The 12,628-nt window shown below is 63.3% G+C and overlaps 2 protein-coding genes across 2 annotated transcripts in view; both read right to left on the bottom strand.

The window, feature by feature from the left end:
* Nucleotides 1–3,516, bottom strand: part of LOC104345305 (aldehyde dehydrogenase family 3 member B1-like) — a 5,618-nt gene extending 2,102 nt beyond the window's left edge. Inside the window, 10 exon segments of the mRNA XM_086472375.1 lie at nucleotides 132–298; nucleotides 421–534; nucleotides 537–806; nucleotides 924–1,005; nucleotides 1,147–1,232; nucleotides 1,410–1,530; nucleotides 1,605–1,715; nucleotides 2,420–2,614; nucleotides 2,937–3,127; nucleotides 3,330–3,516. Of these exon segments, the coding sequence (XP_086328501.1) occupies nucleotides 132–298; nucleotides 421–534; nucleotides 537–806; nucleotides 924–1,005; nucleotides 1,147–1,232; nucleotides 1,410–1,530; nucleotides 1,605–1,715; nucleotides 2,420–2,614; nucleotides 2,937–3,127; nucleotides 3,330–3,516 (1,524 nt within the window).
* A 48-nt stretch (nucleotides 3,517–3,564) lies between these two features.
* Nucleotides 3,565–12,421, bottom strand: LOC104351928 (aldehyde dehydrogenase family 3 member B1-like). The gene is made up of 10 exons (XM_086472102.1): nucleotides 12,291–12,421; nucleotides 11,943–12,105; nucleotides 9,060–9,170; nucleotides 8,794–8,914; nucleotides 8,583–8,668; nucleotides 8,238–8,319; nucleotides 7,420–7,806; nucleotides 7,016–7,182; nucleotides 6,730–6,829; nucleotides 3,565–3,758 (listed from the first exon to the last, which is right to left on the bottom strand). Exons 1-10 carry the CDS (start codon nucleotides 12,419–12,421, stop codon nucleotides 3,565–3,567), a joined length of 1,542 nt encoding a protein of 513 aa, XP_086328228.1.
* Nucleotides 12,422–12,628: the final 207 nt, after the last annotated feature.

Genomic DNA, 12,628 nt, shown 5'->3' with positions numbered 1-12,628 from the left:
TGCCTTCCCCTCTCTGCTGCCTCTGGGTGGGGACAACGGGGGCTCTCTCCTCCTGGGACCGAGCCAAAGGACCCAGGCAGCAGGATGGGACCCAGGCTGCGGGGGGTGCTGCCTCCCACCCAGCTCCGCACCTTCTTGCGGGAGGAGAAGACGTAGAGGGCCAGCGGCCGCTCCCGGGCGTTGATGAAGGCGATGGCGTCATCCACGCTGGTCACCGTGAGGATGGGCAGGATGGGCCCGAAGATCTCCTCCTGCATGATGGGGTCGTCCTGCCGCACGTCCACCAGCACGGTGGGGGCTGCCGGGAGGGTGGGGGAGAGCTGAGCCGGGGCGGCCTGGCTGGGTGTCACGGACCGCATCCAGCAGGACCCCCACCCCGCGCTTTTGCCCTCCCGCCGGCGGAACGCGCCGGGCCCTCACCGATGTAGCGCTCCTTCTCGTCCGTCTGTCCTCCGATGGCCACGCACCCGCTGCCCAGCAGCGCCTGCACCCGCTGGAACTGCTTGTCCCCCACCATGCGCCCAAAGTCGGGGATTCCTTGGGGTTGGGGCCATAAAATTCGGTGATGGCCTCGCGCAGGGCGGGCAGCAGCTTCTCCTGCATCTCCAGGCTGCACAGCACGTAGTCGGGCGCGATGCAGGTCTGCCCCGCGTTGAAGAAGCGGCCCCAGGCCACCCGCCGGGCCACGTTCTGCACGTCGCAGGTGTCGGACACGTAGCAGGGGTTCTTGCCCCCCAGCTCCAGCGTCACCGGCGTCAGGTGCTTGGCGGCGGCTGCCATCACCGCCCTCCCCACGGAGGGGCTGCCTGCGGGCAGGGGGGAGCCACGTGAGCCCAGCGTGGTCAAGACCTCCCCACAGATCTGCTGGGGCAGCCCCTGTCTTGAAGAGAGGGACAGGACTGGAGTGTCCCCGCAGGACGTACCAGTGAAGAAGATGTAGTCGAACTTGTTCTCCAGCAGCCTGGTGGTCTCCTCCACGCCAGCGGTCACCACGGCAAAGCAGTCCTGTGGCAGGGAGGGGAGGTGGGAAGTGTGGCACCAGAGCCGGGCCGGAGCAGAGCGAGGTGGCTCGGCCCAGTAGGTTTGGGACACAGAGGGGTAGGTGTCCCTGGAGGGGGAGGTGGCTTCAGCAGAGGGTTCTCCTACCTTGTCCAGGTACCTGGGCAGCGCCTCGGCCACTAACCTCTCCGTGTTCCTGCTGATTTCGGAGGGTTTCATGACAACGCAGTTACCTGCGGGACAGGAGCTCCCTCCTGGTGAAGACCTTCACTCTTGGAGAGCAGACCACCTGCCCCCGGTGCAGCCCCACCACCCCTCCCCTTCTTCCCACCCCAGGGAGGACATAGCACCCCCTCCTCAGTCAGGTTCTGGTACCCCCCTGGTGTGGCAGGGACACAGCCCAGCCTCACCAGCAGCGATGGCCCCGATGAGGGGCACCAGGAGGAGGTTGATGGGGTAGTTCCAGGGCGCGATGATGAGCACCACCCCGTAGGGGTCCTTGCGGATGAAGGCCGAGTCCAGCTGCGTCGCCTGCGGAGGGAAGGGCGGTGTGAGGGCCACCTGCCTCCCGTCCCACCCATCCCTGGCCATCTACAGCCACCTACCCAGCTCTTCTCCACGTGCTCATCCTTCGTCCAGGCACCCAGGTTGTTGAGCGTGTGGTTGAGCTCGCTCCTGCACATGGAGATCTCGGCGAGCTCCGCTTCAAAGGGCGGCTGGGGACACACAGGGGGTCATCGTGGGCACAGCCTCAGGGCCGCCCCGCCGTGGTTGTCCTCACAGGGGTCAGCACGCAGCCGTAGCAGGATGGGACTGTCTGTGCTGGGGCAGACACCCCTGGGGACACCGTGTGGCCTTGCAGTGGCAAGGATCGGTGGTGGTGCCACCCCCATCACGGCACACCACCGGGCCCCATGCCAACAGATTCATGGGACACGGTAGAAGGTCGTGGTTGAAGACATGGATTCGATACGTCAAGAGTTTTGGCTACACCCCGCACGGCACGATGCAGAGGGGGCTCCGGAGGCGGAGACGGGACCAAGGGCCCCACATCGCTCTCACCAAAGGCTCCCCCAGAGCTACTTCATCCTGTTCCTGTGCAGCCAGAGAGAGTTGCTGTGTGGTTCCCCCCCCGCCAGCCCAGGGACATCCCCAAAGGCGAAGCTGAAGATAACTACAAAACCCCAAAGGCCGCTGCTCCCCAGGCGCGGTGGGGCTGGGCCTGGCCGGCAACCAAGCACCCGCCCAGCCATTTGCCACTGCCCCGCAGCGGGACGGGGAGGGAGGTGGAAGAGCAAAAGCGAGAAAACTTGGGTCAAGATACAGAGTTTTATAAATGAAGAGGCAGAGGGGAGAGAAAATACCAAGTGCTGGAAAGGGAAGCGCTTGCCACTGGCTACTCTGGCCGTGGTGGTCTCACCTTGCCCATGTCCAAGGCGGTGGCCTCCAGGATGTCCTGCTTCTTGTCCTCCAGGAAGCGTCCCAGGGCCTCCAGCTGGCCCACGCGGTACTCCAGGGGCCGGGTCCTCCCTGAGAGCCAGGTTGCCCGCAGGCGGCTCACCAGCCCTGCGTGGGGACTCATCCTGAGAGGAGGGGGGCTCTGAGCCCCGGCCTGCTGATGAGGAGATACCGCTTGCCGTGGGTCAGAGGGCGTCCAGGCTGCTCCCCAGGGACTCTGCACCGTGCTAGGTGGGACACGTCCAAGAGGGGTTTGTCCTTGAGAAGCCGTGGGCTGGCTTTGACTTGGTGTCTCCAAGCACAGGGTGGGGGTAGTGGGGCTGGAGGAGAGGAGGAGCAGCTGGGATGGAGGAACGGAGCCCACAAACCCACCTGGGTGGTGCCAAAGCAACCAGGAGCGAGCGGAGAGGGGCTCTGGAGGACAGCACCCCCCTAAAAATGCTGCAGGAGAAGGCCTCCCGTCCCTGCTGGCGCCTTACCTGTCCCTGTCCTCCCAGCTCAGCTGCCTGCGCTCGCTCCAAGGTCTCTGATAGCTGAGGGGATTGCCCGCCCGTGTGAGATAAGGGAGGGCGGATTGCAGGGCGTGGGGCGGAGGAAACTGGGATCATCCCCAGCTCGAGGGCTTTGGGAAGGAAAACAGTGTGGACCTTCTCGGGGGAGAGTCCCCAAGCTGGGGGGCACAGGCAGCAGGAGGTGACCACCAGCATATCCCCTCCCCCACCCCCGGCGCACCCCCCCCCAGCCCTCCCACCCCCTTCTGCTGTGGTGGGGCCGGCGGAGATGGAGCAGGAGGCAGCTGGAACCCATAGCGCCGGCGAGGGGGCTGCTGGAGCGGTGTGGGGCGCCGGAGGGGCGTGGGGCCCTGCCTTTACCTTCTGCCAGGCTCCACCCACCCGCTGGCCCCACCCAATTCTCTTCCCCCTCCCTATTGGCCAGCGGTTCCATCCCGTGTGCCGATTGGTCGGTTGCCTTGGAGGCAGCGGGTGAGCAGGCAGGGGCAGGCAGGAGGTCGAAGGGACGCAGGCGGGAGGCCGGCGCTTGCGGGGAAACATCTTTCATTGCCCGTGGCCCCCAGGATTGGGGACAGGAGACATCGGGGGGGACCCCTCAGAGGAGGGTGCAGGCACCCTTGCGCTTCACCCCGCTGGCGGCCCGGACGATCCCCAGCTTCTGGTGGCTGTAGGGCGGGTAGCGCGGGGCGTTGAGGGCCTCCAGGCCCGTGTTGCGGTGCAGGCAGCCGCGGCGGTGGGTGAAGGTGTCGAAGGTGAACTTGCCGTGGTACGTCCCCAGGCCGCTGCTCCCTGTAACACACAGCACAGGTCCCCGGTTGGTGGCTGGATCTGGCCGTCGCTCACCCACCGTTGGGGCCAACGAGCCCGAAATGGAGCTTCCAGCTCCCCTCTGGAGGGCAGCACGGAGGAGGCGCCGGTGATGGAGACCGCTTGTGTCTGTGGGCAGCAAGACTTCTTCATCCAGCTGCTTTCTAACCTGAGGATCAGCGGGGAGGGCTGGCCACGGTCCAGCTTCCCCAGAAACTGATCTGAAGAGAGCAATGGAGGTGACCGAGCTGGACACCGAAATGGGGCTTGAGGGATGTTTGGAGGAGGAAGAACGGGCCGGGAGGAGGAAAGGTTCCCCCAAAACCCTCCTGTCAGTGTGGATTTCACCATTTCAGGTAACACATTCGGCCCTCAAAGCTCACCACGTTACACCAGGCTCAGAAGAAGGTTGCTAGAGTAAGAGTTACGCGAAACATCGTCTTCCCAACAGGAGGAGCTGCGCCTTGGAGGATTTCTGAGCCGAGGAAACCGGGCGAAGGCTGGAGCCTTTCACGTCGTCCTGCTGTTTCAGGGAGGGGATCGGAAGTGCCCCCGCTTTGGTGGTGGATGGGAGAAGGGGGGAGGGGGCGGGAAAGCAGCACATTCGGCGTGGCATGGCAGGGAAAGGCAGTGAGAGCGCTGGTCGCCGCCCTCCCATCCTCACCCTCCAGGGAGGAAGCTGTGGTTTATACCAGCCTGAAACAGGTACGGCTTGTTTAACGGATGCCCTTGAGGATGCTGGGAGACATGTTCCCATCACCATGGGTGCTTAAGCACCTAAAACACTCCGTGAAGAAAACTGGGCTTGCTTCTGGATTCTCAGCTCTTTTCCCAGGTGCTTCCTACATCCCCTCTCAAGTTTCTCTTTTTACTCTAAATCTGAAAACTTTCTCAAAATAAAAACCAACTCACTTTCTTGATCACAAATCCTCGGCTGGTGCCAGAGTGACTGGGAGGGACGTCACCCACATGGTGTTGGAGCGGGCAGCAGCAGGGAGATGCCACCACCAGGCAAGCTTCCCTACCGCAGGGACACCCTCCAAAACCTGTCCCCTTCCGTGCTGGCTCCAGCCCCGCTGCTGGTGGGACTCCAGGAGTGGAGGGGGGTGGTTGTCAAGGTGACTGTGGTGAGGATGTGACCCACGGATGGGTGGAATGACTGTTGGGAGGTGAAAGCTGGCTGGCCAGGAGCAAGCGGGGAAAGCCAGGCAGGCTGGCAGAAAATAGGGAAAGCCAACTGTGTGCTGGTAAGGGGTGCAGTAAAGCTCTGTGAGCTTGAGCTGATCGGTCTTCCTGATAAAATGCAAACCCCCGTCAAGCAGATGAGTTCTGTTTGATCCCTCGCCCATCAGCAGCCCCCAGCACGGGGCAAGGTCACTAGACGGCTCTTGGCCGGCTGAGCGGCTGGTTCTCGGGAGGAGGATAGGAGCTGGTTGTCCATGGCAGTGAAGATCCTCTGATCAAAAGTGGGTGTCCCCATTACCCAGACTCCTTCCTCCCCAAGGGAAGAGAGAAGCACGTCTGGACGTGTTTTTCAAGTAGACATCCAGAAGAAACACAGCCCCAAAGTGCTGTTGCTGCCCGTGAGCTGTGAAACGCCATGTCACAGGGGTGTCGTAGTGACTACAGGTTTCCCTGGATTCGAGGAGAGGCTGGGTGAGTATGTGGGGTCCGGCACCCCTTACCAAACAGGCAGGACCCTTCTATCTTAGAACATCATCTGAGCTGGGAACAGATGGAGGCTGGAAGACTTTTGGGAGGAGATATCTTGCACCTCGCCCTGTTCTTACGCATCTGCACAGGGTTGTGGTGGGAGAATGCAGAACTAGACACAGCTTCTTTCCAAAGCCTTTAACAGGACGAAAGGATTGTTTTCCAGCTGATGCTCAGGATAGAAGACATCCCGTGGGAGCTCAGAGTCACACAGGTCAACTGAAACATGAGGGCGACACCGTTTAGAGCTGATACTCGTTTCCTTGCTTCACGCTGACGCGAATCCATGCATGATTGCTTGAATTCCTCAAGAGTAAACCTAAAAGCACTGCCTGCTGGCCCGTGCAGGTGCGGAGAAGACTGCAGCACCGCAGGAAGTGTGGCGACAGCCTCCTCGGGTGCCTTACTTCAGCCATCAATGCCGTACTTCAGAGCCAAATTTAGGCCTTTTCGTGGTCTGCTGATGTACAAAAGCTTCGCGTGAAGGAACAGGGAGGACCACCAGAAGTTGCACGTGTGAATAAATTTCCCTTACAAATACCGCCCTTGGGCGACTGGTCAGCTGTGAGACGGGACGATGGCAAACGCTTGTGACGTTTTTCACTCTCATCGTATCTCTGCGAGGCTGCGGTCTGGATCCCCTGCTGCTTTATGCGGTGTAGGTCTTCAGGAGTTTACGTAAAGGAACCCGTGTGCCTTTGGGAATTTGTAGGAACTTGGGCTGTCTTCAGACCCAGGGTCTAGAAGATCCATGAAAAACTGAAATTCTGAATTCCTGAAAACTGGATCACCACCAAAGTTCTCTTCTGCCGAGGAGAGGGGAAGCGCAGCAGCAGGCTGGGTGCCAGCACCCTGCCGAGGCACTGCACGTGCAAAGGAAGGTCTGGAGATGTTTCTGTGGTGGCCCCATTCAAAATTCCCTACTTTTTAAACAAGGCATTTCCACATGGAAACAGGGAGCGCTGTGCTGGGGGTGGAGAACACGGGGAGAAGAAACCTCCCCGCATCTTCAGCAAGAAACGGGGCTGCAAAGCCCCAGAGCTCGGCCCGGGCGCAGCGAAGCAAAGGGCTGCTGCTGGGCTCCGACTGGTGGGTTTCCCTCCAGACCATTGAGCCCCCTGGGCCTGGGTGCCCCGGCTCCCCTGAGACCCTTCCTCACCACGGCTCAGGCCCCGGGGGGTAGGGTCACGCCTGGCTCCCGCTGGCCGGGGGCAGGCGGGTTGGGGGGCTTTGGACCTACCGATGCCCCCGAAGGGCAGCGAGATCAGGGCGAAGTGCATCAGGGTGTCGTTGCCGCAGAAGCCACCGCTGCTTGTCCGCTCCAGGACCTGGTTCACCACCTGGGAAGGAAGGAGAGAAGGTGGACGTGGGTCTCACACCCTGTTCCCACACCGCCGGCAGCCATCCTTCCCCCTCAGGCAGGGCTGGCTGCGCTAAAGAAAATGTTTGGAGCGTGAACACGGCTGAATGCACCTGCCAAGGGGGCAAGCGTGGCCCCGGCTTCACACACAGCCTGTACCCGGTACCTTGTCATCGGAGGAGAAGGCGTAGACGACCAGCGGCCGCTCACGGCGATTGATATAGTCAATGGCTTCGTCCACGTTGGCCACGGTGACAATGGCCAAGATGGGGCCGAAGGTCTCCTCCTGCATGATAGGATCAGAGGGCTGCAAGTCCACCAGCACCGTGGGAGCTGCCGAGAAAGAAACCCAAAGGCATCAGCCGCGCGCAGAGGGTGGAGATGACGCCTTGGTCCTCTCCCCAAGACCTCCTCTACGATAGGATGCCTCGCCAAGCTCCCCGAATCCTGTGCAATCCTTCCCTGGACGTCACTTCCATCTAGAACCTCCCATCCAGATGTGACACCTTCTCCAAAATCCAAGTCCGCTCCATACAAGGACAAAGACTGATGTGAAGCTCAAGCCCTCACCGATGTAGCGCTCCTTCTCATCCGTCTCTCCTCCGATGACCACACGCCCGCCGCCCAGCAGCGCCTGCACTCGCTGGAACTGCTTGTCCCCCACCATGCGCCCAAAGTCGGGGGATTCCTTGGGGTTGGGGCCATAAAATTCGGTGATGGCCTCGCGCAGGGCGGGCATCAGCTTCTCCTGCATCTCCAGGCTGCACAGCACGTAGTCGGGCGCGATGCAGGTCTGCCCCGCGTTGAAGAAGCGGCCCCAGGCCACCCGCCGGGCCACGTTCTGCACGTCGCAGGTGTCGGACACGTAGCAGGGGTTCTTGCCCCCCAGCTCCAGCGTCACCGGCGTCAGGTGCTTGGCGGCGGCCGTCATCACGATCCTGCCCACGGAGGGGCTGCCTGCGGGCCAGGAGAAGACCCAGCACGGTGAGGACCCCACCACGCTACAGCCCAGCCCGTGGCCTCAGCCTTAGGAGGAGCCAGGGCCAGGGAAGACGTCACGTCCCCCTCCTGTCCTGCGCCCACCGCGGGGCGCAACGCGGGGCTGAGCCCTCACCGCCGGCACCCTCTCCACCACGCCATCCCCCAGTTCGGCCGTTACAGATCCCAGTTATGGCTGTCAGATCCTCGGGCACGTTGGTGGCAGATCCTCCGCTGGATCCTGACACCAGAGCCCCAACACGAGCCCGGCCTTCTCAGAGGGCAGGGAAGGGGTCCTGCTTGCCCGCAGGCTGCCCACCGTCTCACGCTGAGCGGGGTGCCCGGGGGGAACCCCTCTTCCTCATCCCGCACCCTCCAGGCAGGGCTCTGCTCCGGCCCGCGGGACGTACCGGTGAAGAAGATGTAGTCGAACTTGTTCTCCAGCAGCCTGGTGGTCTCCTGCACGCCGGCGGTCACCACGGCAAAGCAGTCCTGCGGCGGGAGAGGAAGGGTCCCCCGCTGTCAGCGTCTGCCCGGGCCACCCCCGTCCCCGTCCCCACCGACAGCATCCCTGGCTGCTGGGCCTGTGGACACTGGCCGGGTGTGGAGGAAGGAGGTGCGGGAGCCGCTGAAACCAGGGGTGGGGCGGTGCTGGTGTGTGCACGGAAAGCACAGCTCCAGGAGGGCACAGGGCGCAGCTCCGTGTGTGCAGGGGGTGGCAACACCCCGGCCATGAGACGGGGAGAGCTGCTGACCTTGTCCAGGTAGCTGGGCAGCACTTGAGCCAGGAGCGTCTCGGTGTTCTTGGTCATCTCCGAGGGTTTCATGACAGCACAGTTACCTGGGGGGAGATAGACAGGACGTCAGGGTAGTGACATGGTGGTGGCCAGCCCTTCTGGCACCCCAGCTGGGGGACAAGGTGCCCTCACCGGTGCCTGGATCCTCCAGGCCCGAGGGTCAGCTCACCAGCAGCGATGGCCCCGATGAGGGGCACCAGGAGGAGGTGGACGGGGTAGTTCCAGGGCGCGATGATGAGCACCACCCCGTAGGGGTCCTTGCGGATGAAGGCCGAGTCCAGCCGCGTCACCTGCAGGACAGCCACCGCGTCAGGAGCGCTTTGTCGCGGAACAAGTCCCGGCCTGCGCCACCATCTCCGCACCAGCACCCCACCCAGCTCTGCGCAGGGGGTGGGTCCTTCCTCCCATCCTCTCCCTCAGCTTCCCCCCCCTTACCAGATTCCTCTCCGTGTGCTCATCCTTCATCCAGCGGGACAGGTTGTTCAGCGCCTCGTGGAGCTCATTCTTGCAGAGGAGGATCTCGGTGAATTCGGCTTCGAAGGGCGGCTGGGGACACGGAGCGCCCAACGCGTCAGCCCTGCGTGTGCTGCGGCGCAGCAGCAGCTCTTGTCCCGACCCTGCGTATTTTTTCACCCAGGATTTGAGGAGCCAAGCCCGTGCACGCTTTTTTCTCACCCCTAAGCCGCACGGCACAGCGAGGGGGCGAGCCCCACCGTGTGGGGGGTGTTGGTGAGCTCCAAAATGCTGCTGCGATGTCACCAGGCCTGTCCCGGTGGCAGTAACCTGCCTGCGGTGGGGCTTTGCCTGCTGGGAGCTCAGGTGAGGTTTGGGAAAATCAAATATTTGGGGAGGAGAAGGGACCCCTCAGTGTTTGTCCTACGATCAGGTTTCTTCTCACCCAGGGCTACGGTGGGAGGTGAAGGTGGGCAGGGACTGGTGGGGAAGTGGCAGGTCTGAAGGACAAAACCAGCCGGTCCTGAGGGATATCCGCCACCCGGGTGTCAAGATCTGGGAGGAAATATGGGAGAAAAGGGAATCTCCAGATTTTAGAGCTTGTTTGTGCAGGGTTTTTTTTGGCAGACTGAGCTGAGAAAGCGGGGAGGAGACCCCCCGCCGAGCCTAGGAAGGAGGGAGAGCGGGAAGCAAAGGTTCCCAGAGGTTGTCCTCAGCAGGGTGGGAGGAGGGACGGTGATGCGGCCGGGGAGCCCGAAGGGCGGAGGAGTTTGGGAGCGGTGCAGGCGCGTGGCTCGGCACGGCATCGGCAGGAGAACCAAGGTGAAGGAAGAAGCTGGGATGGCCCCCCAAGGAGGGAGAAAGCAGATAGCCTGAGCAGGCTGACGCCTTGGAGGTGTCTTCCAAGGAAAAGAGAACCTCGGGCGAATAGGGAAGCACGACCGACGCCAACGATAGCCGTCAGCCCGCTGCGGTGGGCGTCCGGTGTCTCGGGTGGGCTGGAGCAGCCGGGCTCGTGCCGGGGGATGCAGCCCAAGGAGGAGCAGAGCCCCGCACGGGGCTTTCCGAGATGAGGCCAGAAAAGACCGAGAGCGCCTGGTGCCTCGCTGCGGAATAGAAGAAAGAAGCCACAGAGACCCAGCGACCAGGGAGGGCGCGGTGGGAGGTGTCCAACGCGTCCCCAAGAAAAGACTGGAGGAGCTGTGGCCCCAGGGACAGCCCGCGTCGCGGCAGCAAGCGCGGAGCACGCAGACGGCCCTCGCCGCAGACAGGAGGCAGCGCTGCTGCCTTCCGAAGGTATTTGGAAGTTTGGGGCGTGTTTGCCCCGTTTCCGCGCAGCGTTCGGGGAGCCTGGGCTGGGGAGACCTTTGACGTCGCTCCGTGTCCCATCCTTGTGTCCACGTCTGAGCTGTGGGAGTTTATTATCGCCGGCGGCTCGGGGGTGACCCTCAGCGAGGTGCTGCCGACCCGGGCTTGGTGTGGGCAGATGCGGAGGAAACCGTGTGATTACGAAAAAATAATAATTCGTGACTGTGCTCCTGCGTATTGTTGCGCTAACCCAGGTGTTAAATCCCAAATTTTAACCCCCGATGGCCTCGCGCTGTCTGGGGCTCATCGGCAGAGTTTTTCCGTCTCAGCTTCACCGTTTCTCTTCTCCTCGCACGCTGGAGGTTGGATGGGGGAGACCTTCAAACGCGCACCCACCTCCCACCACGGCCCTGGCCACCAGCTGCTGGGCACCGGGCGAGCTGCAGGCACCGCACCAGCCGCACCGGAGCTGCTCACCGCCCGGCAGGGAAGGGAATTCCGCTCGTCCCGTTTCCCTCCGCCGAGGGAGCATCTGCCTGGGGTCGAGTCGGCGCCGGCAGCAGCGCGCGGGGGCAGCAGTTGGCAAACCCCACGTTGGAGGCTTCCCAGCGCAGGTGGGTGTCAGGCTCCTGCCCAGATCGGGAAAGGAGGAGCCGAAGGGGGCAGAAGCAAGTGGGAAGCAGGGTGAAACGCCGCACACCTTTCCCTGGAGGGATCAAGCGTTACTGCGGGTCTCCCCTCAGCACAAGAGCTGGCTGCTTGAGAACAGGACAAATGATGCAGGACACTGTCCTTGAAAACAGGAGAAATGATGCGGATCCCGTCGATCCGGAGTGAGGGAAGGATGGGGGAGACGTCCAAAGGGAAGTTGGTGAAGGAGAACAAGAGATGATGAGCCCTGTACGGTGCGTGGCGGCTGTGGGCGAACGAGCTGTACCGAAGGGGGAACTGTTGGGCGGGGGGTGGAGGGTTGGAGCTCTCTGAGGGCTTGTGGAGATGCAGGGGGACGGGTCTGCCCTGCCCCTGCCCTTGGTGACCCTGACATAGGCGGGAGGGAGGCAGCAAAGAGGCAGGGGACGATGCAAAGCTGGGGGTGGGGGTCCAGGCTCGGAGAGCTGCAGCCTGGGTGAGCACCGAGAGAGGGGAGGGGACGACGTTTGGTGGAAAGCCCAAGGCAAGGGAGCGTGCGGAGGGGGTGACGGGAGTCGGGGAAAAGAGGTAAACTGAGGCTGGTGGGTTTGGGAATGGCTAAGTCTGTCTGGATGCTCCCCACAGCCCCTCCTCTGTCCGCACCGGGAGCAGGGATGAGCTCTGGAGGAGGTGGGCTGGGACGTGCTCCGGCTCGGTCTCCCCTTCGCTGCCTCCACTCACACCCACTGGTTCCCAGTCCAGGAAAGAGCCCAGCACGGGGACGGAGCCCCGAACGAGTGGGGAAGCTCCGCTGGGGCATCGCATCCACCCTCTGCGGGAGGGCAGGAGCCGGCAGGGCTGCGGGCAGCCCCTCGGCTCCTCCAGCCACTGGGTCCCCCGGTTCCTGGTGTGTGTCCCCCCTCTCACCTTGCCCATGTCCAAGGCGGTGGCCTCCAGGATGTCCTGCTTCTTGTCCTCCAGGAAGCGTCCCAGGGCCTCCAGCTGGGCCACGCGGTACTCCAGGGGCCGGGTCCTCCCCGAGAGCCAGGTTGCCCGCAGGCGCCTCACCAGCCCCTCGTAGGGGTTCCCGCTGCGGGGATAGGGGTGTCAGAGGGATCCCAGCCCCATCCCAGCCCCTCATGCTCTTGTGATGAGAGAGAGGAGCTCCACATCGCCCCAGTCCAGCCAGCAGCAACCCAGAGTCCCGAGGGAGAGGGGCAGAGCAGCCACAACCCTCCGGCCACCTCCCGCTCTGTCCCGACCGCACGCTCTCACCTCACGGCATCGCCGTCCACGCTCCCCTTCCCACCATCACCATCACCCTCGGGGGCTTTCCCAGCCCCGCTGCCCGGGACCTGCTGCCCGGGGAGGTCACAAGCCTTCGGCAAGTTGCTGCCGGTCTCCATGGTCCGCCGGGAGCGGCGCGGTTCCGCCGGGGCTGCCCAAGGGCTGGGCAGGCTGCCGGCAGCCTCCTCGCACCCTTTGGGCTGCAAACCGCAGGTTCCCTCCCTGCCCCAGCTGACGGGGTGCCTTCCCCAGAGGAGGTGGCCTCGGGGAGCCTGGCCAGCCCCCCAGCACCGCAGCCAGGACCCTGGGGAGCTGCCCGTGGGGCG

The sequence above is a fragment of the Leptosomus discolor genome, chromosome 12, assembly GCF_034619465.1.
Source record: "Leptosomus discolor isolate bLepDis1 chromosome 12, bLepDis1.hap2, whole genome shotgun sequence".
NCBI lineage: Eukaryota > Metazoa > Chordata > Aves > Leptosomiformes > Leptosomidae > Leptosomus > Leptosomus discolor.
Note: the sequence above shows the minus strand (reverse complement) of the source record. Positions and strands in the feature narration are given on the sequence as shown.

Excerpts from the sequence above, each read along its gene's own strand:
- LOC104351928 (XM_086472102.1), bottom strand. The coding sequence starts at position 12,421 with ATGGAGACCGGCAGCAACTTGCCGAAGGCTTGTGACCTCCCCGGGCAG. Across the intron at positions 9,171-11,942 it reads CCGCCTTGGACATGGGCAAG|CCGCCCTTCGAAGCCGAATT; the intron begins GTGAGAGGGGGG and ends CCGTGTCCCCAG. Across the intron at positions 3,759-6,729 it reads GCTGCCCTTCGGGGGCATCG|GGAGCAGCGGCCTGGGGACG; the intron begins GTAGGTCCAAAG and ends TGTGTGTTACAG.